Source organism: Chelonia mydas, chromosome 6 (assembly GCF_015237465.2).
Source record: "Chelonia mydas isolate rCheMyd1 chromosome 6, rCheMyd1.pri.v2, whole genome shotgun sequence".
In the NCBI taxonomy this organism is placed as follows: domain Eukaryota; kingdom Metazoa; phylum Chordata; order Testudines; family Cheloniidae; genus Chelonia; species Chelonia mydas.
In genome coordinates, this window is record NC_051246.2 from 20,772,665 (window position 1) to 20,798,567 (window position 25,903).

At 46.6% G+C, this 25,903-nt stretch overlaps 2 protein-coding genes across 7 annotated transcripts in view; both read right to left on the reverse strand.

Moving 5' to 3' along the window:
• LOC102943481 (NACHT, LRR and PYD domains-containing protein 3) overlaps positions 1–25,903 on the reverse strand; it is a 509,145-nt gene that overhangs the window by 367,204 nt on the left and 116,038 nt on the right. The gene's annotated exons all lie outside the window — the stretch shown is intronic.
• Positions 11,231–25,903, reverse strand: part of LOC102941014 (NACHT, LRR and PYD domains-containing protein 3) — a 64,315-nt gene continuing 49,642 nt past the window's right edge. For all 6 annotated transcript variants that reach the window (XM_037899487.2, XM_037899489.2, XM_043549319.1 and 3 more), the window contains 3 exons: positions 25,390–25,560; positions 21,899–22,003; positions 11,231–12,235 (listed from right to left, as the gene is read on the reverse strand). In XM_037899487.2, coding sequence (XP_037755415.1) covers positions 12,151–12,235; positions 21,899–22,003; positions 25,390–25,560 — 361 coding nt within the window. In that variant the 3' untranslated portion in view covers positions 11,231–12,150. The remainder of the gene's footprint in view (positions 12,236–21,898; positions 22,004–25,389; positions 25,561–25,903) is intronic.

Consider the following 25,903-nt stretch of genomic DNA (forward strand, 5'->3'; position numbering starts at 1 on the left):
AACTGGGCAAGAGGGTCTCGGTACCTGAGGTTGCCCACAGCTATCAGGGAGTTAGCGAGGACGGTGCCAGGTGGAGAGTCATCAGGAAGCTCCTCAATGAGCTCCTGTGAGACCCAAAGGAGTGTGTGAGATTTGGGCCTCACCGATACTTCCCAATGAGGAGATTACACAGCCAGCACCCCACACAGCCAGCAGGATCCCCCCACCTGCCTCCCGCTCCTCCGATTCCTGCTCACTATTGCTCCCGTCTCTTCTGCCCAATCTTCAGCCCCAGCAATCCCTGCCTTCAGCTGCCCCTCCAGCACCAGCCATCCCCCAACCATCGGCCCGGGGAGACCCCTGCCCCTTCCATGTCTCTGTCCACCCTCCAGCTGCCGGGTGCTGTGTTTCGCTCACCAAAATCCTCTCCACCACAGCCTCCTTGCAGCAGTGCGGCACCAGTGTGTCCTACCCTCTCTGCTATGCAGCAAGACATGTGGGGTGGATGGCGTGCAGGAACATGAGCTGCTGGGCCTCATCCTGCGCCCACCAAGAGTGGAGTTAGGGGAGAGAAAGCCAGTTAGCCAGGGACCTCCCTGCCCCACCCATACCAGCTGCAGGACTTAGGCCTGAATGGGGGATAGTGGGGACCCGCCCATTGTCCAAATCCCCCACGACTCCTATACCAGAAGGGTCAGGAACTGGGACAGTGCCTGTGGGGGAAGGAGACCCCGGCTGGTGTGTGACAAACACCCCCACCTTGGGGGTCCTAGATAATGGAGGAGAAAGGTCCCCATTAGGGGTGGTGGCTCATGAGGGCCAAGGCCCTCTGCAGGAGGCTCGGATGCTGGGAAGGAGCAGGGCAATCTTGGTTCCAGCACAGCTGGGGAATGTTTGTACCTTTTCTCGGCCCTGGAGCTGCTCTCAGATGCTTTTGAGAGCAGCCTCCTCTGTGAGCATGTCCACCCATTCCTCCTCCTCCTTGTCCTCTGAGTCCCTGGCGGTCCTTGCACCAGGGAGAGAAGGGACAGGGTGACTCCTGCTGCCACTCAGGGGAAGGACAGGGGCATGGTGGGGCAATGTGCCCCCTTCCCACCTCTGGGACCTAAGGCAGATCGGGCCCCACACTCCCCCCTCTCAGTGATGCCTTCAGCCCCCAACTTTTTCAGGAGCCCATAGCAAAGAGACCCCCCCACACACTGTCCTGGACTCCCTGGGCGGTGCCTCCCCCCGCCCCTCGCCCAATGGAGCACCAAGGACCGAAGTGGCAGCATCTAGTATCAGTGGGGTTCATGTGGCTCAGGCCAGACACCTGGGCTGGGGACCTGCCCCCCCATAGCACTGGTCAAGGGCTTGGTCCCAGAGAGTTCACAGCCCCCTCCTCACCCCTCCCTGAGCCCAGCCTGGCTCCTCACCGGGAACAAAGCAGAAGCGTCCATCGGCCTCGCTGCTGCTGCAGTCCCAGGCACTGCTGCTGTCCCACGGGGAGCAGGCCGAGCTGCTGGTGCTGGGACAGGGATCCTCCACCTCCTGCACTGGGGAGGCCGGAAGGTCCTCAGAGACAGGGCAGGGCGATGCCTCCTGCTGGGAATCAGAGCTTCTGGGGCCGGTGCTTCCCACACAACAAGCCCCAGAGCCACCCTGCCCGGTTCCGCTCCTGGGCTGGGTCCTGCCTGCCCAGTTGCATCCTGGCCCAGCTCCATTTTGGCCTGGCCGGTGCCTCTCCCACCTCGGCGCCTGTGCCGGGAGTGAGCTTCCTCTGCCAGAAGGCTGGGCACTTCCATCTCCTGGCCCGGCCGGGAGCTCCTTCCCCGCCAGCAGGGACGGAGGGGCCGCTCTGCTCCTGGGGAAGATGGCAGCTGCTTCCCTCAGGCTCTGGGGCCACCTGCAGAGCCTTCCTCTGGAACATCCGCAGGAGCCTGGCCATCCTGGAACCGAGCGGGGAGCAGGAGTGAGTCTGGGGTCAAGGCAGCCTCTCACTAACCAGCCTTTTTGGTCCCTCCCCATCCCTGCCCCAGCCAGAGCAGCTCCTCCTCCCCCTGCAGGGGTGCAGGGAGTGCAAGCTACACACAGTGGCAGGAGTTCATTGCATGATCTGCTCCCAACATTCCCTCTCATCATCCTGGTGTGGCAATAACCGGGGAGTCTCCTCCTTTTCGAGCACTGGGGTCAGTCTCAAAGACCATGGTCACTTTGGACAAGCAGCTCCCTCCTGCCATCCCAGGCCACACTGCCCCCATCTCTTCCCCCCAGGCTAGATAAGGAATAAAACCCAGGAGTCCGGACTTCTCCTGGGAAACCATTCCCCACTTCAAAGTCCCTAGGCATAGCAAGGCCAGGGCCCCCTCGTTTCCCATTGATTTGGGACCCATTGCTGGGACCTTTCCAAACACACTGGAGATGGCTCTGGAGAAGCCCCTCGCTGGTCTGAGAGCAAGGGGATCCTGGGGGCTGTTTGCAAATCCAATCTCTTTTGGGAGAGATTCTCTCCCCCTCTTTCTGCCTCTCCCCAGACAAACAGGGAATGCCACAGAGGAACCCTAATGCCACTCCCTTGCTCTAGGTGATGGAGCGATGGATGGAGGATGTTCAGTCTCGTCCCTCGCCCTTCTCCTCACTCTCCAAGCCTAAGGCAGGCTGGAGAGGGTGGTGGTGACCTGAGGAGTTACCCTGCCCAGCCAGGGTGATGACACTGGGCGATCGACTGGCTGTGAAAACAAGAGTCTGTCTTATTGCCAATGGACGGAGAAACTCAGCCAGCAGCATGGGGTGCAGAACACTGCCGTAGTGCGGAGGTGACAGCGCCTCCAGGATCCTGACATCCCAGCACTTTACACACCTTCCTGGAGCCTCCCAACCCCCCTGGGCTGTTGGGACTGCGACCCCAACTCTACTGATGAGAAACAGGCCTGGGGAGGGAAGCTACAGGCTCAGGGTCACACCAAGTGTCAGAGCTATGGATGGGACCCAGCAGTCCTTATTTCCAGGCCACTTCTCTAACTACTGCTTCACACTCTCTCCCACAGCTGGCAATTATGACCAGGCCCTCATGTCCACTCCCCCTGCCTTTGAGAGGGAGTGTGCTCCGCTGGAGTGACTGGACCAGGGGATTGGGAGTCAGGACTCCTGAGTTCCATTGCTGGGTTTCCTATTAGTTCCGTTGCTGGTTGTTTTCCTTTTCCTGTGAGACTTTGGGCAAGTTGCTCCCCCCTCTATGGCTGTGTCCCCAGCAGTCAAATGGAGATTTAATACTTTCCCATGATTGGAAAGTACTGGGAGAATCCCCCAGCAAAAGCTGCTCTGACAGTGCTAAGCAGTATCTGACCATTAAAGGTCGGCGTGCACTGCCCAGGAGGAGGGGTGTTTGGCTCTGGGATTTCACTTCAGCCCAGTCTATAGAGAGGGGCCCAGCCATGGAGTTTGGCTCAGGAAGACCAAGTCTCCAATTTGTTAAGGGCGTTTTGAATTCTAATCCTGTGCTCCAAAGTGCTTGGTGTCATTTGCAAATTTTAGAAGCATACTCTCCACTCCATTTTCCAAATCATTAATGAAAATATTGAATAGTACTGGACCCCGGACTGATCCCCTGCCGGACCCACTAGGTACACCCTCTCCATTGGACAGCCAAACATGGAGAAGGGCTCTTGGAGTATGGGCTTTCAACCAGCTCTGCACCCACATTACACTAATTGCATCTAGACCACATTTCCCTAGTTTGCTTGTGCTATGTCAAAAGCCTTAGTAACACCAAGATAGATCACATCTACTGTTTACCCACATCCACTAGGCCCGTAACCCTGCCAAAGAAGGAAATAGGTTTGGTTTGGAATGATTTGTTCTTGACAAATCCATGCTCACTAATCCTAAGAACCAAATTATCCTGTAGGTGCTGACAAACTGATTGTTTAATAATGTATTCCAGTATCTTTCCAGCTATGGAAGTGAGGCTAGCTAGTCTGCAAGTCGCAGGGTTCTCTTTATTCCCCTTTTTAAGATAGGTCCTGTCTTGTTAATGGATGGGAAGATGTTCTCTTTCAGGGATCTCAGACGAGAACTGGGGCACAGCACCTAGACTGTAAAGGCCACAAAAAATGGAGGCAGGAACCTCTTCTCTCCTGCTGGCAAAGAACCCCAGGTACCTAAAAGACAGGGACTCACATCCCTGAATGGGCTTTAAAAAAGGCAATGGTTAAAAAATTTGGCCCCGACCATTTCTTGTTTCCGCAGACTAGACATTTTAGCAAACTTTAGAATTCCTTGGTGCTAAACACCATGAAACTATCCTTTCTCCTTCACAGAGGCCTTTAATGCCCCTTATCTCACTCAGGCTCACAACTGCCCAGAGTTCAAGAATTGTCCCTATTGGACAGATGGGGAGGAGCCTGAGGTACGAGAAGGGAAGTGACCTACCCAAGGGCCTACACAGCAAGGCGGTGGCAGAGCCAGAAAGAGAAGCCACCAGTCCTGACTCCTGTTCTAATGGACCACAAACCCCCCAGAGGCAGGGATAGAGCCCAGGAATCGAGATGGTGGGGAAATTTCATTGAAACTGTTTCTGTCAGAAAATCCCATTCAGACTAAACCAGTTTGTTTCTTGAAATCATAACAAGTGGGATGAAAGTTCTTTGCAAAAATATTTTGTTTCGAAACAAAAGCATCTCCTGTTTGTCACAGTGTGTTCAATTGTCTTGTTGCACACAAAGAGGAGACACTTAGATCTCGAAAATTAGATAAGATGCTTCAGTCTGAGCTAAGTAGTTGCTGCTCTTAACAATTTCAAAATAAAAAAATAGAAATAAACGAGAATATTTGAGGTATTCTGTTATGTCATAATCTGATTTGAGTAAACGTGATAGGACTCCTCATATTATGCACTACTCCTACTGACACTCTCCAATGGATCCCCATCCTCCACCCACTGGGAGGTAGGCAGGAGCAGATCATTATTATCCCTACTTGAAAGAGGGAGAAGCTAAGGCTGAGAAAGGAGAACTGAGTTGTCTTAGGTCACACAACCAGTCAATGGCAGAGTTGGGAATAGGACCCAAGAGCCCTGATTTTCAAACTAACCATCGGATCTTGAATTTCATACATTGAATGACCTGAATAAAGTGCTCTCAGATGAACTCCAGACCAACAACAGTGCACAGTAATTATTCAGCAAGTATTTTAGGAGAACTGGAATGTTAGAGAGAATCATGAACTGCTCAGAGACAATTAATGCAGAGAAGCAGCAAAATTCATCAAACATATGACTGGTTATGACTTATTTACTTGGTCTTAAAGTAAGTGGGAGCTGCAGAGCACTCCCCCACGACACACACACACACACACACACACACCTCCTGGTGTTGAGAGGGGAACAGGAAAAAGGACAAAAGAAGCAAGAGAAGAAGAGAAAGGAGGGAGGGATGGAGGAAAAGGTGAAACAAAAAGAACAAACCCAAATGTCCCCAGTGATTCTAAGGGACAAAATTCTAGAGCGGAATAAAATTTTGCCTCTTTAAGCTCGTGTTTTCCAAGCCTAGAATTCAACTGTCACCAGATGGAGCAGACTGAACAGGTTTCAGACCTCAAGGAGGCTCTTACCTTCTAAACAGGGATGTGTGTTTTCTAGTCAAATCAGTAAAAGGAAAGGAGAAAACTCGAAAGAGGTTCCTCCTTGCGCTCACGTACGTGAACCCTCATACTCTCTCAGTCCTCAGAGAGAGTCCTCGAGAGGGAGACTTGCTGAAGCAAAGACACAGGGATCTCTGAGGTTTCCCTGGCCCCTCGCCTCTGTCCTGCCTGGCTGATGTCAGCATCTCTCTGTGAGGCCACCACCTCCCCACCACCTTTGACCAATAGTCTGTGGTCCTGCAAAAGGCCTTTGTGATGTCACTGCCACACCCCTCCCTTGCTGTGCTAATGTCCTGCCGCTGGCCAGGCACTTTGGAGGTTTGAGCTACTCCCTGTGGATCACCCCACTCAAGGAATGTTCATTCTCGGAAGCAAGCCGGCAAGACAGTAAAACATCAGACGCTGCTCCCAATGCTCCACTCAGTTTTTCAGAAATTAGTAGACTTCATGGCCAGAAGAGACCATTAGAGCATCTAATCTGACCCCCTGCATACCACAGGCCTCCTGTATGACACAATAGCTACTTTTGGAGCAAACACATTCCAGAAAGGCATCTAGTCTTCATTAAATGACATCAAGAGATGGAGAATCCACCACTTTCCTTGGTAGCTTGTTCCTGTGGTGAATCATCCTCGCTGTTGAATATTTGTGCCTTATTTGTAGTATGAATTTGTCTCTTTTCACCTTCCAGCCATTGGGTCTTGTTATGCCTTTCTCTGCTAGATTAAAGAGCCTGTTAATACCCAATATTGTCTCTCCATTAAGGCACTTCAACACTTCAATGAAGTCACCTTTCAATCTTCTTTTGATAAGATAAACAGGTTGAGCTCTTTCAATCGCTCACTAGAAGGCATTTTTCTCCAGCCCTCAGAACATTTGGTGGCTCTTTGCTGCCCCAGCTCCAATTTCACAACATCTTTGTCAAATGAGGACACCAAGCTGGAGGCCGTATTCCAGTCTCAGCCTCACTGACGCCGTGTCCCCTCCTGTGACGTTACTGACATAGTCTGTAACTGGATAGATCACTGTTATATATCTGCAGCCAATATTGTATCAAGGTTGTTGTGTAAGGGGTCTACGGAGAGGTTATGATTGGCTGTTTATAATTATGCTCTCTGTACATGTGTATCATTTTTGTAGCTGAAGTTATGACTATTGGCTCTATACTGTCTGTATCTCAAACTTGTGCTATGCTTCCGGGGAACACCCCAGACTAGTTGGTGTCAACTCTGCCTAGCCTGCTTGATGGTCCATTAAGGACCATCAGCGATACAATCCACCCATTGAAAGAAGGCAGATACACCTTGTGACTCAGCAAGGTATGGAGGGACCTGACTATGGACAGAACTCTAAGGTTTTTCTATGCCACGTGCTGGACAGAGTGTCCTTGGGACAAAGAAAGCAAAGACCACATGGCAAGAGACTATAAAAGGCTGATGCTTCACCTCCATCTTGTCTTCAATCCTGCTTCATACCTCTGGAGGGACTTTGCTACAAACTGAAGCTCTGAACAAAGGACTGAATGATTCATCCCAGCTGTGGATGTACTCCAGAGACTTGATTTGAACCTGCAGTTTATTCTATCACTGCTGCAAGCCTGAACCAAGAACTTTGCCATCACTGTGTGTAATTGATTTCACTTAATCAATTCTAGCTCTCATCTATATCTTTTCCCCTTTATGAATAAACCTTTAGATTTTAGATTCTAAAGGATTGGCAACAGCATGCTTTGTGGGAAAGATCTGATTTGTATTTTGATGTGGGTCTGGGGCTTGGTCCTTTGTGGTCCTTTGAGAGAATCTTTTTTCTTTTACTGGGGTATTGGTTTTCATAACCATTCATCCCCATAACGAGTGTCACTGGTGGTGATACTGGGAAATTGCAGTGTCCAAGGGAATTGCTTGTGTGACTTGTGGTTGGCCAGAGAGATTGAAGTGTTCTCTGACTGGTTTATGAATGTTATAATTCTTGACATGCCATCATGTGCCAGCAATGCCCCTCTGCCATGTACATTGGTCAAACTGGACAGTCTCTACGTAAAAGAATAAATGGACACAAATCAGATGTCAAGAATTATAACATTCATAAACCAGTCGGAGAACACTTCAGTCTCTCTGGTCACTTGATTACAGACCTAAAGGTCGCAATATTACAACAAAAAGACTTCAAAAACAGACTCCAACGAGAGACTGCTGAATTGGAATTAATTTGCAAACTGGATACAATTAACTTAGGCTTGAATAGAGACTGGGAGCGGATGTGTCATTACACAAAGTAAAACTATTTCCCCATGTTTATTTCCCTCCCCCTCACCCCCCACTGTTCCTCAGACGTTCCTGTTAACTGCTGGAAATGATCCACCTTGATTATCACTACAAAAAGGTTTTCTCCCTCCCCCCCCCCCCCCCCCCCCGCTCTCCTGCTGGTAACAGCTCATCTTAAGTGATCACTCTCCTTACAGTGTGTATGATAACACCCATTTTTTCATGTTCTGTGTGTATATAAATCTCCCCACTGTATTTTCCACAGAATGCATCCGATGAAGTGAGCTGTAGCTCACGAAAGCTTATGCTCAAATAAATTGGTTAGTCTCTAAGGTGCCACAAGTCCTCCTTTTCTTTTTGCGAATACAGACTAACACGGCTGCTACTCTGAAAATTGTCACTACCTGTCACTCTTCATCCCATCGCCGAATGAACAGACAACACACAAACAAATGCAAGAGGAAACACAGAAATTGCTATAGCAGTCCAGTGACCTCTCGCTGAGAGCGGCCAGTGCCAGGTGCTCCAGAAGAAGATGCAAGAAACTACACAGGGGACAGTTTTTGAGTACCTTGCCCACAGGAGAAGTTTCTTTCTAAACCTCAAACCTGTAACCCAAGATGGACGAACAGGGCTCTAAGCTCTGCTCAGAGCGAAACTGGAAAGCTGGTAGCAGTGGGACAGCACGAGAACCCAGGAAATGAAACCTGTCTGTCAAGGGCCCAGCCCCTCCACTGCGTCCCCTTTGGGGTGTAAAGGGGTCATGTACTCACCCAGCTCCTCGTTGGCTGGCCCAGGGCAGTCAGCAGTACAGGCCCATGGATGGAAACTCACCCCTCCAGCTGGATCCACTGGAGCTAACCCCTTCCAGGGCTCAGAGGAGGAAAAAATCCAACAGAAAGACAAACAGCTATTCGCAAATGTGCCGCAGGCCTTTCCATCCCTAATCCTGGCCCCGTGTGCGGGAGGTACTAGACAACCGCTTGAGGTCCCTTCCTGCCCTCCATGTCCACGATTCCTCCAGGGGGCTTCACAAGGGCTCTGTGTGGGATGGGGTTGGGGTGAGTTGAAATTAAGACTGAGCTGTTCCAAATGTCACTGAGGGCTTTTCCCTGAGCTGTTGAAATCTTCTCACCAAAGCCTCTCAATGGAAAAAACGGATCATTGAACAACACAAAACGTTTCTCATTTTTGTATCATTCAGAATAGTCCAGTTTTTCTCTTAAATCAAAAATCTATTTCAATTCAAATCAGGGTGAATATCTGGGGGCTTCCCCCCATCTCTTACCTCCCCTCCCCCCCCCCCCCCCCCACCTTCTTCAGGTAAACAAAAACTGAACATTTTCATTAACATTTTCAAATAAATAATTTTTTCCTCCTTCAGATATTTTCTCTGGAAGTAATTGCCCGTTTTGAGAGCCCAGTAACACGTATGAGTGGTTCCAATTATTCCCTCCTATGTGCATTACTTTGGGCTTGTCAATACTGAATTCCATCTGCACGGCACAGTAGGGTCTCTCTGACATTCCCCACAGACGGCCCTACTGTAGACTAACTCAGATGCTTTCACACTGGTGCACAGACGGGGAAGGGCACAAGGAGCTTCCCCTCCAACTTGCACAGCCTGTGTAAGGGCCAGGCACAACTGCAGTCCCTGTGCTCAGGGCAGTGCAGAGGTTGCTCCCTCCATGTCACCCCACAGGGGCAGGAAGCAGGAGAGGTGGGGCTGAGGCACCAGCCCACAGAGAGGAACTGGCGCACACAGGGGGGTGTAACACACCTTGAAGGGGGGTAGCAGGTGCTGTGCTCCCTGCCCTCGCCCTGGGGCAGCGCTGCTCCACACCTCCCCCAGCACGGGCTGTGCAGACACGTGGGGCGGGGAGCAGAGGTGGCAGCAGACGCACATGAGAGCCGTGAGTCAGAGCCACATGGGGATGGCAGAGGAGTGTACTGAAGGGTCAGAGGCACACAGAGGTTTTGGGGGTTGGGAGTCCCCTGGCAGTCACCTCGGGTAAGGGGTTGAGGATTCTGGGGGTCTCACTGGCAAAGTCCAGCTCCCACCCCAGTGGGGGTGCAGCAGGGAGCTAGGAGCTCTGGGATAGTGGGGATGTGGGTGCTGGGGTTTTGGGGGGAACCAGGCAGAGCAACCCCTTGGTTGGGGGATATAGTGGATATGGTGTGAAGGTTTCTCTAGAGGTAGCTGTTTCATGGAGGCTTTGGATCAGGCCCATAAAGCCCATTTCGGCTCCACAGAACTCAATGGGAGTTGTGCAGTTGACTCCAATGGCAGCAGTATTGGGCCTACAGAGTGGGGGAAATTCCCCAGTAAGGTTTAATTCGCTCTTCACACCAGCTTTGCTCAGATGCGGCTGTCTGTACACGGGGCCGTGCAGGGGAGAATCACCCAGAGCGTTAGGGTCAAATTCCACCTTGAGTTACTCCCTGTGCAGCCCCTTTGGCTTCTCCAGGAACAATCCTGCACTGGCAGGAAGATCCTGGGTCTTGTCCACGTGTAACTTCGATGAGTCAGTGGAGTTGCACGGATGTAACTAAGGGCAGAATTTGGCCCCTGTGTCACAGCAACCTATTGGCTCCATCCTAGTCCTGTAAGAGAGGAATCATTATCATGCAAACCAACCCAGGGTTAGCAGGATAAACTGCTGCAGGGCCTACTCCAATTGCTATAAACTCACATACTGAAAAAATCCAATGTATGGCTCCTGAGCTAAGTTGCCCTCGGTATGGAAGGGAACAAAAGCGTGTTTCCTCAGAGAGCTGAAACTTTTTAAAAATCATATCTAATGCACTTCACGTGCGCAAGAGTAATGAGAAGCATTCGGAAATGGTGTGTGTGTCTGTGTGTGTGACACCTTCTCTGTATTCTTATTACTAGTCACTCCAAGTACCTGGCGGCAGACATGGCCTATCAAAATCCACCTCCACATGCCTGGAGTGGGGGGGGGGAAGAACTCATGCTTTATGACCAAAAACTTCTCCAATAGTCCTGGGTCTGTCCCTAAAGCATCTCACCCCTCTGCATCATTTTCAAGAATTTCCAAAAAACTGTGTAAGACTGTATTGTAGGAGAACACTGTGCAAGTGCCCACTCAGAGGGTAATGGATCTTCATCTACATAGTCACAGTGTGTGAACTAGTTTAGAACTTTCTGAAAAAGCCAGGAGCACCCAAAGAAGTTTAAAAAAACACTGTCATTTTTGCCCACACAGCTGTCACGGATAAGAAACAGAAACCATGAAAAAATGGCTGGCTAACACCTCTGAGAACTTCCCTAGTTCTAGAGAACGGGAGAATTCTTGTGCATTAGCACACACAATGGCAAGAAACACAAACTTTAAAGTGGAACAATATTTCTTGATTCATGATCTTTATTGGACTCCTGCAAAGCTGACACAGAAATGTACATCCAGGATAAACAAGTGTTGCAGATAGATACAGATAATACTGACTTAATAGCTGTGGAATCGTGTAAAACTACAAACCATCTGTAGAGACCCAAACAGTGTCTGAGCTATCGGAACAGAATGACAATTCCCCTCTGGATCCAAAGATAGTTCCTGAGTTTCCCTGCTGAACTCACAAAGACTGAAAAGGGAGGTTCCCAGACTCCTCCATCTCATGATCCCACATCTCCCCCTCCCCTAGGTCCTGGCCCCCTTCCTGCTACCTTTCCCCCAAAGGTCAGACCAAGCGTGGAACAAATCCAGCTCCTACTCCTGAGTCTCACCCTCAGGCAGGAGGGCTGGCTTAGACAATCTCTACCTAGTCCCCTACCCCAGATGCTGAAATAAGCTGCTGGAGTCACTGGGGGTGGGCATGGGGTCCCCCTCCCTGGCTGCTGTCCTAGCGAGTGGCAGGGCAGTCAAGCCAGAGCCACCTTGGTGCAATGGCTCCCACTCATCAACCTACCACAGTGATACTCAGACTGCAGCTCGCAAGCTGCAAGTGGCTCTTTGATGTGTCTCCTGCGGCTCTTTGCAGCACGTGATATTAAAACACTGGGTGATTTAATTATTAACCAATTTAAGTGATTAACCAATCAGGATGCTTTTACTATATCATTAATCAATGAAGTTATCAACTTGCACTAAGTTAGTAACTTATTTGGTGTGAGTATATATATATGTAAACTAAATATTTCCCATCATACTGTTTAAATATGAATAGTATTACAGTAAATGAAACAATGAATTCAAACTCCTGTGGTTCTTTTGGGTAACGTTCATCCCTAATTTGGCTCCTGATCCACTGAGGTCTGAGTATCACTGACCTACCATATGTACAGCTCAGGTTTTATCTTTTTGACAGCATACAGCTCTGGATGTTTCTCTTCGCTTAGATCGAAACAGTTCACTCTGTGGGGAAAAGCAAGAAAGAAAAGAAGTGTTAATTCTCAATGCAGACACGATCAATTTTTCTCCATGTTCACTGAAGGTAGGATAAGAAGTAATGGGCTTAATCTGCAGCCGGGGACATTTAGGTTAGCGATTAGGAAAAACTTTCCAACTTTAAAAAGCCTGCTCCTAAGCGACCAGAGGAGTTTTGCAAGGGAGTTCTGCAGGTGAAGGAGGAGCGATTATGTGACCCTTGGCGTAAGTTTGTCGTCTGTAGTGTGTGTGTTTGTGGTGTGCTTGCTGCTTGGCTGAAATATAACGTGTGGTCTGTTTATTTGGGGGACCGTGGGCTGACCGTTTTTGTGCTGAGCCTAGCGGCCTGCTAGGCAAGGCTGAGAGCTTTTTAACAAGGCTTTGATCCTTAAGCCCTTTAGCACCCATCAACCCTTAACCAGGGGGCAGGGCGACTCAGGAAGACCAGGGCTTTAAAAAGCCCACTCACTTGTAAGTGACCAGAGGTGCTAGTGAACAGGAGTGGCTAACAGGGGAGTTTTGCAAGAGAGTTCTCCAGGGCGAGTGGGAGGAAAGCTAGATAAACTTAACATTCTTTAAACTTTAAGCTAAAAACACCCCCCGATAAAAACAAAACACCAACAAAGGAATGAGCTTCAGGAGTAAAAAGAGAATGCAGGCAGAAGTCCAGCAACAGAGTGGGGGCTGTCCAGTTTATTGCACCCAATGCAGCATGTATGATTACCTGCCCTATGGACAGGTAGTGTATGTGTGCATTCGGTGCAAGAAGCTCCTGGCCCTCAGAGACTGTGTACGGACTTTGGAGACCAGGGTGGCTGAGCTGGAGGAGCTACGGCAGACAGAGAGGTACATAGATGAGACTTTCCAGGTCACAGTAAAACGGTCCCACCCCCAGTCTGACAGCCTCTGTGCTGTTGAGGAGGATGAAAGTCTCAGGGAAGGAGAACACCCAACTGGAGCAAAGGGAAATGATCCCACAGTTGGGACCCTCCTTCCAGATGATGATGTGGTATCCTCTCACATGGACGATACCTCTCCAGGGAAGGGAACTCCAGTTATTAGGAAGAGACAGGCATTAGTAATGAGCGATTTGATCATTAGAAACATAGATAGCTGGGTTTGCGATGACCAGGAGAACTGCATGGTGACTTGTCTGCCTGGTGCGAAGGTTGCGGATCTCTCGAGGCATCTAGATAGGCTCATGTGTCGTGCTGGGGAGGAGCCGGTGGTCGTGGTACATGTAGGTACCAATGATATAGGGAGGAATAGGAGAGACGTCCTGGAGGCCAAATTTAGGCTGCTAGGTAAGCAATTGAAGTCCAGGACCTCCATGGTAACATTCTCTGAAATGCTCCCAGTTCCACGCTTAGGGCCAGTTAGACAGACAGAGCTGCAGGGTCTCAACGCATGGATGAGATGATGGTGTAGGGAAGAGGGGTTTAGATTGGTTAGGAACTGGGGAAACTTTTGGGAAAGGGGGAGACTATACAGGAAGGATGGGTTCCACCTAAACCAAAATGGAACCAGATTGCTGGCACTTAACATTAAAACGGTCATAGAGCAGTTTTTAAACTAAGGGCTGGGGGAAAGCCGACAGGTGCGGAGGAGCACGTGGTGTGGACAGAGACATCCCTTAGGGGAGGATCTATTAATGGAGATTGTCTGTGTCCTAGTAAGGAGAGGATGGAAGATGATAAAAATACAAGTAGGATCTGATGAGAAACAGCCAAATGAAAAAAAAGTCCCATTCAATTACATCACGTAATGGCAGACAGCTAAAAAGTGACAAGTTTTTAAAGTGCTTATATACCAATCTAGAAGTCCAAATAATAAGATGGGTGAACGAGAGTGCTTTGTATTAAATGAGGATATTGATGTAATAGGCCTCACAGAAACTTGGTGGAATGAGGATAATCAATGGGACACAGTAATACCAGGGACAAAATATATCGGAAGGACAGAACAGGTTGTGCTGGTGAGGGAGTGGCACTATATGTGAAAGAAGGCATAGAATCAAATGAAGTAAAAATCTTAAATGAACCAAACTGTAGCATAGAAATTTCTATAGATAGTAATTCCATGCTCTAATAATAATATAGCAGTAGGGATATCCTACCGACACCTGACCAGGATGGTGATAGTGACTGTGAAATGCTCAGGGAGATTAGAGGGGCTATTAAAATAAAAAACTCAATAATAATGGGGGATTTCAACTATCCCCATATTGATGGGTACATGTCACCTCAGGAAGGGATGCAGAGTTAAAGTTTCTTGACACCTAAAATGACTGCTTCTTGGAGCAGCTAGTCCTGGAACCCACAAGAGGAGAGGCAATTCTTGATTTAGTCCTAAGTGGGGCACATGATCTCATCCAAGAGGTGAATATAGCTGGACCGCTTGGTAATAGTGACCATAATATAATTAAATTTAACGTCCCTGTGGTGGGGAAAACACCACAGTAGCCCAACACTGTAGCATTTAATTTCAGAAAGGGAGACTAGACAAAAACGAGGAAGTTAGTGAAACAGAAATTAAAAGGTACAGCACCAAAAGTAAAATCCCTGCAAGCTGCATGGAAACTTTTTAAAGACACCATAATAAAGGCTCAACTTAAATGTGTAGCCCAAATTAAAAAGCATAATAAGAGAACCAGAAAAGAGCCACTGTGGCTAAACAACAAAGTAAAAGAAGCAGTGAGAGGCAGAAAGGCATCCTTTAAAAAGTGGAAGTTAAATCCTAGTGAGGAAAATAGAAAGGAGCATAAACTCTGGCAAATGAAGTGTAAAAATATAATTAGGAAGGCCAAAAAAGAATTTGAAGAACAGTTAGCCAAAAGTTCAAAAAGTAATAGCAAAAATGTTAAGTACATCAGAAGCAGGAAGCCCGCTAAACAATCAGTGGGGCCACTGGACAATCGAGATGCTAAAGGAGCACTCAAGGACGATAAGGCCATTGCAGAGACACTAAATGAATTCTTTGCATCGGTCTTCACTGCTGAGGATGTGAGGGAGATTCCCAAACCTGAGCCATTCTTTTTAGGTGACAAATCTGAGGCACTGTCCCAGATTGAGATGTCATTAGAGGAGGTTTTGGAACAAATTGACAAATTAAATAGTAATAAGTCACCAGGACCAGATGGTATTCACGCAAGAGTTCTGAAGGAACTCAAATGCGAAATTGCAGAACTACTAACTGTAGTCTGTAACCTATCATTTAAATCAGCTTCTGTACCAGATGACTGGAGGATAGCTGATGTGACTCCAATTTTTTAAAAGGGCTCCAGAGATGATATTGGCAATTACAGGCCAGTAAGCCTGACTTCAGTACTGGGCAAACTGGTTGAAACTATAGTAAAGAACAAAATTGTCAGACACACAGATGAACATAATTTGTTAGGGAACAGTCAACATGGTTTTTGTAAAGGGAAATCACGCCTCACCAATCTACTAGAATTCTTTGAGGGGGTCAACAAGCATGTGGACGGGGGATCCATTGGATATAGTGTACTTAGATTTTCAGAAAGCCGTTGACAAGGTCCCTCACCAAAGGCTCTTAAGCAAAGTAAACTGTCATGGGTTAAGAGGGAAGGTCCTCTCATGGATTGGTAACTGGTTAAAAGATAGGAAACAAAGGGTAGAAATAAATTATCAGTTTTCAGAATGGAGAGAGGTATATAGTGGTGTCCCCCAGGGGTCTGTACTGAGACCAGTCCTATTCAACATATTCATAAATGATCTGGAAAAAGAGGTAAACAGTGAGGTGGCAAAATCTGCAGATGATACAAAACTACTCAAGATAGTTAAGTCCCAAGCAGACTGCGAAGAGCTACAAAAGGATCTCTCAAAACTGGGTGACTGGGCAACAAAATGGCAGATGAAATTCAATGTTGATAAATGCAAAGTAATGCACATTGGAAAACATAATCCCAACTATACATATAAAATGATGAGGTATAAATTAGCTGTTACCACTCAAGAAAGATATCTTGCAGTCACTGTCGATAGTTCACTGAAAACATCCATTCAATGTGCAGCGGCAGTCAAAAAAGCAAACGGAATTTTGGGGATCATTAAGAAAGGGATAGAATCTGGGGGGAGCAAGGGCTGTTATAGCAGAAATAAGGGAGAGAAGACAGAACTGGGCGTGGAAATCAAATCAGTATCTTAGATGTCTGTATCTAATGCGAGAAGTATGGGGAATAAGTAGGAAAAACTCGAAATGCTAGTAAATAAATACAACTATGACATAGCTGGCATCATGGAGACTTGGTGGGATAATATGCATGACTGGAATATTGGTATAGAAGGATACAGCTTGCTCAGGAAGGACAGGCAGGGAAAAAAGGCAGGAGGTGTTGCCTTATAAATTAAAAATGTATACACTTGGACTGAGGTTGAGATAGAAATAAGAGACAGACTTGTTGAAAGTCTCTGGGTAAATATAAAAGGGGTAAAAACCAAGGGTGATGTCCTGGTAGGGGTCTACTACAGACCACCAGACCAGGAAGAAGAGGTGCATGAGGCTTTTTTTAAACAACTAACCAAATCATCCAAAGCTCAGGACTTGGTGGCGATGGGGGACTTCAACTACCCAGACATCTGTTGGGAAAATAACATCGCAGGGCACAGATTATCCAAAGTTCTTGGAATGTATTGGAGACCATTTTTCATTTCAGAAGGTGGAGAAAGCTAGTAGGGGGAGGCTGTTCTAGATTTGATTTTGACAAATAGGGAGGAACTGGTTGAGAATTTGAAAGTGGAAGGCAACTTGGGTGCAAGTGATCATGAAATGGTAGAATTCATGATTCTAAGGAATGGTAGGAGGGAGAACAGCACAATAAAGACAGTGGATTTTGAGAAGGCAGACTTTAGCAAACTCAGGGAGTTGGTAGGTAAAATCCCATGGGAAGCAAGTCTAAGAGGAAAAACAATTGAAGACAGTTGACAGTTTTTCAAAGAGACATTATTAAGGGCACAAGAGCAAACTATCCCATTGTGTGGGAAAGATAGGAAGTATGGCAAGAGAACACATTCAATGATCTAAAACTCAAAAAAGAGTCCTACAAAAAGTGGAAACAAATTACGAAGGATGAATATAAACAAATAACACAAGTATGTAGGGACAAAATTAGAAAAGCCAAGGCACAAAACGAGCTCAAACTAGCTAGGGACATAAAAGGAAACAAGAAAACATTCTACAAATACATTAGAAGCAAAAGAAAGACCAAGGACAGAGTAGACCCGTTACTCAATGAGGGGGAAAAGACAATAACAGAAAAGGTGGAAATGGCAGAGGTGCTTAATGACTTCTTTGTTTCAGTTTTCACCAAGAAGGTTGGTGGCGATTGGATGTCTAACATAGTGAATGCCAGTGAAAATGAGGTAGGATCAGAAGCTAAAATAGGGAAAGAACAAGTCAAAAATTATTTAGACAAGTTAGATGTCTTCACATCACCAGGGCCTGATGAAATGCATCCTAGAATACTCAAGGAGCTGACAGAGTCAATATCTGAGCCATTAGCAATTATCTTTGAAAAGTCATGGAAGACGGGAGACATTCCAGAAGAATGGAAAAGAGCAAATATAGTGCCCATCTATAAAAAGGGAAATAAGGACAACCTGGGGAATTACAGACCAGTCAACTTAACTACTGTACCCGGAAAGCTAATGGAGCAAATAATTAAGCAATCAATTTGCAAACACCTAGACGACAATAAGGTGATTAATAACAGTCAGCATGGATTTATCAAAAGCAAATTGTGTCAAACCAACATGACAGCTTTCTTTGACAGCGTAACAAGCCTTGTAGCTGGGGGGAAGCGGTAGATGTGGTATATCTTGACTTTAGTAAGGGTTTTGATACTGTCTCGCATGACCTTCTCATAAACAAACTAGGGAAATACAACCTAGATGGAACTACTATAAACTGGGTGCATAACTGATTGGAAAATCATTCCCAAAGGGTAGTTATCAGTGGTTCACAGTCATGCTGGAAGGGCATATCAAGAGGGGTGCCGTAGGAATCGGTTCTGGGTCCGGTTCTGTTCAATATCTTCATCAATGATTTAGATAATGGCATAGAGAGTAAGTACACTATAAAGTTTGAAGATGATACCAAGCTGGGAGGGGTTGCAAGTGCTTTGGAGGATAGGATTAAAATTCAAAATGATCTGGAGAAATGGTCTGAAGTAAACAGGATGAAATTCAGTAAGGACAGATGCAAAGTACTCCACTTAGGAAGGAACAATCAGTTGTACACATACAAAACGGGAAATGACTGCCTAGGAAGGAGTACTGTGGAAAGAGATCTGGGGGTCACAGTGGATCACAAGCTAAATATGAATCAACAGTGTAATGCTGTTGCAAAAAAAGAAAGCATAATTTTGGGATGTATTAGCAGGAGTATTGTAAACAAGACACTAGAAGTAGTTCTTCCGCTCTACTCTGAGCTGATTAGACCCCAATTGGAGTATTGTGTCCAGTTCTGGGTGCCACATTTCAGGAAACATGTGGACAAATTGGAGAAAGTCCAGAGAAGAGCAAAAAAAATTATTAAAGGTCTAGAACACATGACCTATGAGGGAAGATTGAAAAAATTGGGTTTCTTTAGTCTGGAGAAGAGAAGACTGGGAGGGGACATGATAACAGTTTTCAAGGATGTAAAAGGTTGTTACAAGGAGGAGGGAGAAAAATTGTTCTTCTTAACCTCCGAGGATAGGACAAGAAGCAATGGGCTTAAATTGCAGCAAGGGCAGTTAAGGTTGGACATTAGGAAAAACTTCCTAACTATCACAGTGGTTAAGCACTGGAATAAATTGCTTAGAGAAGCTCTGGAATCTCTATCACTGGGGATTTTTAGGATCAGGTTGGACACACACCTGTCAGGGATGGTCTAGATCAGGGGTCTCAAACACACGGCCCACAGAGTTATTTCCTACAGCCCGCCATAGCTCCTCTTGCCCCCCATCTCCACCCCCCCCCCCCGAGCGCACCGTGTCTCCTCTCCTCTGCCTACCTCCCAGTGCGTCCCACCGCCAAACAGTTGTTTGGCGGCGCTTAGGATTTTCCAGGAGGGAGGGAGGGAGGAGTGGGGCGCTCAGGGGAGGAGGCTGAGAAGAGGTGGGGCCGGGGTGGGGATTTGGGGAAGGGGTTAGAATGGGGGCAGGGAAGGGGTGGGAAGAGGCAGGGCCTCATGGAAGGGATGGAGTGGGGGCGGGGCCAGGGACAGAGGGGGGAGCTTTTGTATCTTTGTATGAAAAGGTGTCAGTGATGTGGCCCTCAGGCCAATGTACTAGTCCTCATGTGGCCCTCATGGTGATTTGAGTTTGAGATCCCTGGTCTAGATAATAATTGGTCCTGCCTTGAGTGCAGGGGACTGGAGTAGATGGCCTCTCGAGGTCCCTTCCAGTTCTATGATTCTAAGACAGAAAATATCATGTTGCCTCTATATAAATCCATGTAACACCCACATCTTGAATACTGCATGCAGATGTGTCACCCCATCTCAAAAAAGATATATTGGAATTGGAAAAGGTTCATAAAAAGGCAACAAAAATTATTAGGGGGTATGGAACGGCTTCCATATGAGGACAGATGAATAAGACTGGGACTTTTCAGCTTGGAAAAGAGATGACTAAGCGGGGATATGATTGAGGTCTATAAAACCACGACTGGTGTGGAGAAAGTGAATATGGAATTGTTATTTACTCCTTCCCATAACACAAGAACTAGGGGTCACCAAATTAAATTAATAGGCAGCTAAAACAAACAAAAGGAAGTATTTCTTCACACAACGCACAGTGAAACTGTGGAACTCCTTGCCAGAGCATGTTGTGAAGGCCAAGACTATAACAGAGTTAAAAAAGAACTAGATAAATTCATGGAGGACAGGTGCATCAATGGCTATTAGCCAGGATGGGTAGGGATGCTGTCCTTAGCCTCTCTTTGCCAGAAGCTGGGAATGGGTGACAGGGGATGGATCACTTGATGATTACCTGTTCATTCCCTCTGGGGCATCTGGCATTGACCACTGTCAGAAGGCAGGATACTGGGCTGGATGGATCTTTGGTCTGATCCAATATGGCCATTCTCATTCTTAACTAGAAGGATACGTAACTCTAGAATAAGCTTCCAAGAGAGGCTGTGGAATCCCCATCATTAGAGGTTTTTAAGAACAGGTTGGAAAAACACCTGTCAGGGATGGTCTAGTTTACTTGGTCCTGGGGCTGAACTTACTATCCTCTCACGGTCCCTGCCAGCCCTACATTTCTATGATGGCTGACAGTCCGTCTGAGGCGGAGGGCCCTGCACACCTTTGGGTTCTTTATGATTACGACTTATTGCGGTAGCGCCTAGCATACTGAGCAAAATTTTCAAATTTATTTTAGGGGCAGCCTGGCCAAACGAGTGCAGCACGGCGACCCCACGCACAAAGTCGCAAAACCACTCACTCAAATTTGGCATGGTCAAGCCTGAGAGGCGCTGTGACCCATTGGTCGTCCAGGAACCAATGACAGGTTAATCTGGTGCTGAGCAGAGGTCAGCTACATTACCCGGAATCTTGTGCATCAGCCATACACAAGCATCAGTGTCTCTCACTCTGTCTCTGAGAGAGAGAGAGAGAGAGAGGCTAATGCACATGTGTGGCTGATGCATATGTAGCTGCAGGAGATAACATTATTAAACTGGGAGTCGGGAGTCTGTTCTTTGTAAGTGGGAGTCTCCCTGACATGCTGGGAAACTTGGTCAGTATGGTGCCTAGGAGCCATTGTCATAGGCTAGGAGCTTATTGTGCTGGGCGCTACACAAACACAGAACACAAAGACAGTCCTTCCCCAAAGAGCTCACAGTCCCAGCTGCCTGCCAGAGCCACTGCCCTGCCTGCTGCCTTACCCTTGGGGAAGGGGAGGAGAAGCGCTGGTGCAGTCTGTGCCTGGTCTGCTTCCCCCACACCCCACTCACGCTGTACCACTGTAATGTGAATACTCGCTACGGTGGTGGAAGGGGTTTTTCCATCACTGTAGTAAATCCACCTCCTGGTAGCTAGGTCAATGGAAGAATTCTATCCTGGGACTTAGGTTTGCTTAACTATGTCTCTCAGGGATGTGATTTTTTTTCTCACCCCTGAGCAATTTAGGTAGATCAGCCTAAGTTTCAGGTGGAAGCCAGGCCTCACTGCTATCTGTACCTTTAAAACATTTGGGCTAGGTGTTTGTGCGGATTACAAATGGTACTTTCGTACTTTTCTTTGGGTCTTTCACTCTTCTTTTCTCTCTCTCTTTTGTCTGTCTGTTAGTCTTTGTCCCGGGATCAATCGTGGTAATGGTTGTAAATTATCTGAGTACAGGCGGGTTCCATTAATTAAATTGTGAAAGAATCCCAGACTTCTGTTTTCAGTCTTTCCCACTGAATAAAATAACATGCCATTCTAATATGACAAACCGCTGCCTTTTGTATGCCCTGAACACCACTGTGTTATTCAGCTTTTCAAACAGTAAACTGCAGCCTTTCTCCAAAGCAGTGGGAAAAGAATAACAGCCAGTTCTTGGGTTAGGGGGCATGGAAAGAAACACTGTGATTCAAGTAAAAAAAAGTCCTTACTCATGACCCGGAGTTAACACGAACAAATTAAAGGGACCCAGCAGTAACTTACAAGAAGTTCCGAAGATCACAGCTTACAAACCTCAGGCCACCACACAGCACCATCGCTCTTGGATCTCCCGCATTCAGATCGGCTATGATGTCATAACTCCACAATCTGCAGGAACCAAATATAGACCATGAGGAAACAATGCTTATTTTTACACCATTCACTGCTGTCAGTGGTGTCTAAAAGGAGATTCTTTACCCAGACATGCACAGATAAATCATAATGCTCCCATTGGCACGACAGGCCCCTGAGGGAATTCCTTTCCATGTGCACCTGTTGTGTCAGTTACTGTATATTCTGCATGCAAACGTCCAGCTGAATTTAAGGGAAAGGTGAACCTTGGGAGTCCACTTCTAATGGGTTTGAGAATTCTAGCAATTTGCTGTAATGAGCTGCTGGTTCATTACTGGATACTCCCATCTTCTAGAACAAGCTGGAGCGAAAGGCGTGGTTCATGGATGATGTACATGGGCACTAAATATGCCTTGAATATATTAGGATTATTAACCACTATGATCACATCTCATTTCCAAACCAAGAGTCGATGAATGCTTTCCCCATCCTAACACAGAAAAACTTGCTGACAGCTACCTCAGTTTACCCCAAAAGAGTGCCTATTCCAATTCTAACTTCTAGAAACCAGGACAATAGAAGGCCAATATTCCATTTTCAAGGTGTCAGACAGGTTATCTATAGAAAGCCAGATACGTTGAAACTAAACTCTGAACTCTCCCAGGGATAAAACAGGAATGTTTACAAAAATTTCCTTCACTTTGCCTAAGTTTATAGATACCTTTGTCAATTTCTTTAAGCTAATGTAAGTCAACTGAGGAACACAGAAAACATTTTATAAATTTACAGATGAATGAAATTGCTTTTTCGGTGTAGCTAAAGAGGTCCACCCAAAGATTAAACACGTTTATAGGAAAGAGCATGTAAAGCATGACATATTAACTATGGGACACAATCAAATCATAGTGAGGTAGAGCAGAGATAAGACTGGACACTGTAAGTTTAAACTGGTTAGATCCACTGCTTGATCTACTTGAAATGAAGGTTCCATAAGTCAAACTTCCTGAAACACTAAGACTCCAAAAAGAATTTTCACCCCAAATTACAAACTGCACTTTTGTCTGCCTTCTGAATCATGTGGATAATCTGTTTTATTCCTTTTTTTTGGTCTTTTATTCCACTGTAAGTCCCAAAAGCTATGAAATAAAATGTGCCAGACACAATAGAAAAAAACAACGAGGAGTCCTTGTGGCACCTTAGAGACTAACAAATTTATTTGGGCATAAGCTTTCGTGGGCTAGAACCCACCTCATCAGATGTATGAAGTAAAAAATACAGGAGCAGGTATAAATACATGAAAGGATGGGGGGTTGCTTTACCAAGTGTGAGGTCAGTCTAACAAGATAAATCAATTAACAGCAGGATAGCAAGGGAGGAAAAATAACTTTTGAAGTGGTAAGAGAGTGGCCCATTATAGACAGTTGACAAGAAGGTGTGAGTAACAATAGGGGGAAATTAGTATTGGGGAAATTACGTTTAGGTTTGTAATGACCCAACCACTCCCAGTCACTATTCAGGCCTAATCTGATGGTATCCAGTTTGCAAATTAATTCCAGTTCTGCAGCTTCACAGAAGCTTTGTTAGTCTCTAAGGTGCCACAAGGACTCCTCGTTGTTTTTGGTGATACAGACTACCTGTAGTAGTGGATGGCTACCACTGAGACCAGACATAATAGAGAATATACAAAACACGTCTACTCAGTTCAGAGGAATTGTAAAAGATGTTGTTTGTTTTTCTTTTGACTGGTTGTTGCACTCTGAAATACTGTGATGAAACCACTCTGAAATACTGATATGAATATTACAGCCTGAGAAAAAGTTATTGACAGGGCTAAGCACCTGACGTGTGTGTAGCTTGGGAATATTAACAGAACTGCTTAACAAAGGGAATTTTCATTAACAATGTGGGTCAATATAGAAAACGATCTTTGAAATTAATGAAACTTAAATATCCTCTGATGAGAAAGGAATCAGGAACTTTATTAGACACCGTCACCAGCTACTGGACAGAAATACCAAAAAAACTGGAGCAGCAGAAACCTGATGCCTATTGGCAAGTGTCAAATAGGAAGAGAAGAGAGCAGACCCCTCCAACAATCCCTGGAAAGGGTATAAAACCTAAGGACCAGCTCAGAGGTTGCTTGATCCATTAAATGTGATCAGACCTTCATGACACTTCAAGTGAGCTGTAGCTCACGAAAGCTTATGCTCAAATAAATTTGTTAGTCTCTAAGGTGCCACAAGTCCTCCTTTTCTTTTCACCATGAACAGCACTCCTCTCCTGCAAGAGTTACCAGGGTTAAGAAGAAATTGCAGTTCTCTTTGTTTTATTCAAATTAAGGACACCTCTATACTTTCAACTTGATGCTGGCTTTGCGTATCCACTTCAGCTGATGGGCAATACCTGTTGCGCTATCAGATCGTACTAATAACATGCCTTTGTTATCCTGCAATCAAGTTAATGTTGCCTTGTTGATTTCCAGCCACACAAGGACAGCACTGTTTTGAAACACGTGCTCTGCATTCTGGTCAGACATCCAATGAGTCACTGCTCCCGCCCCACTGTTCTTTATGCATTCTGGAAATTTTCAATGCTCTGCACCGTGGAATTCCTACTGGAAGACAATGGCATCTTGGGGCTTGGAGACAAACTGAATAATTCCCATGATTCCTCCTGTTTCATCCCATCATCCTCCTTGTTTCTGTGAGCCTGAGCCATTTTCAAAGCAAGCTCTGTCAGGCAGCAAGGAGGAAACACTGGCATGCTCTGTGGTCCTCGGGATGAGAAGTATAAACAGGCTGCTGAAAACATATCTACAGTCGTGCAATGACTTCAGAACCTGGCCCTGTCCTCAGCTGCACTTGGTGCTGCTGAGGAGACTTGGAGGAGAAGTTTGCTGTAACCCACCTTTCTGCTCCCTGATCCTGGGGCAAAGTTGGGGCCTAAACAGCTTACAGTCTAACTTCCAGGAACCTCAGGACTGCCCTAAGCTACCTCAGCTGCTGTGCTGGCCTAGGGTCTGCTGAGGCACCTTGAACTCTGCCCCCGCCCTCCTTCCCTAATATATGACTCCATATCTCCATACCGCACATGCCCTACGCTAAGGGCGGGAGACAGAGTTGGCTATACCAGCTTTGCACCACCGGAGAATTACCCCGAGTCAGGGGGATCCTTGGCTGCCCCTTTAGGGCAGCTGCCCAGTTGCTTTCCCTGCTCAACAAAGGTCGAGGCCAGAGCCCACTAGGTTGTTCAATTGTTTAACTAGTAAAATACAAGCAGTGAACGCATCGGTGGGTCTCTGTTCTTTGCCTGGGGAGCAGAGTGGGGCTGGTCCATGGCTGGGTTCCATGCCCTGTAGGACGTTGTGCTCCTGGTATAAAGAGTATTGCATTGCAATGTTAACAGGCACTGACTTTACTTACCCTAGTTTCTGCAGTTTACAGTTTGGATGTTTCAGCCCCTCACACAGCTGCTGCACTCCTGAAGCCCCCAGTGAGTGGCCCCCTATATTTAGCTCTGCCAGGATCTGGTTGGTGCTGACAGCAGAGGCGAGATCCCCACAACAAGCTGCGGTGAGCTCACAGAGAGACAAACTGCAGGAGACAGACATTTACAGAAAGCAGAACGACTTGTTTATGCCCCATTCTTTGCATTTCATAGAATCATAAAATATCAGGGTTGGAAGGGACCTAGAGAAGTCATCTTGTCCAACCCCCTGCTCAAAGCAGGACCAATCCCCAGTTTTTGCCCCAGATCCCTAAATGGCCCCCTCAAGCTTGGGTTTAGCAGGCCAATGCTCAAACCACTGAGCTATCCCTCCCCTCCTTGATACCGGTGTTTATCTCTAAAGTGATTTTAGTTCAGAGAGAAATATTAATTTTAGTTTAAATAATAAAGACAGCTATAGAAAGCTTTAAAATAAATAATTACATCAAG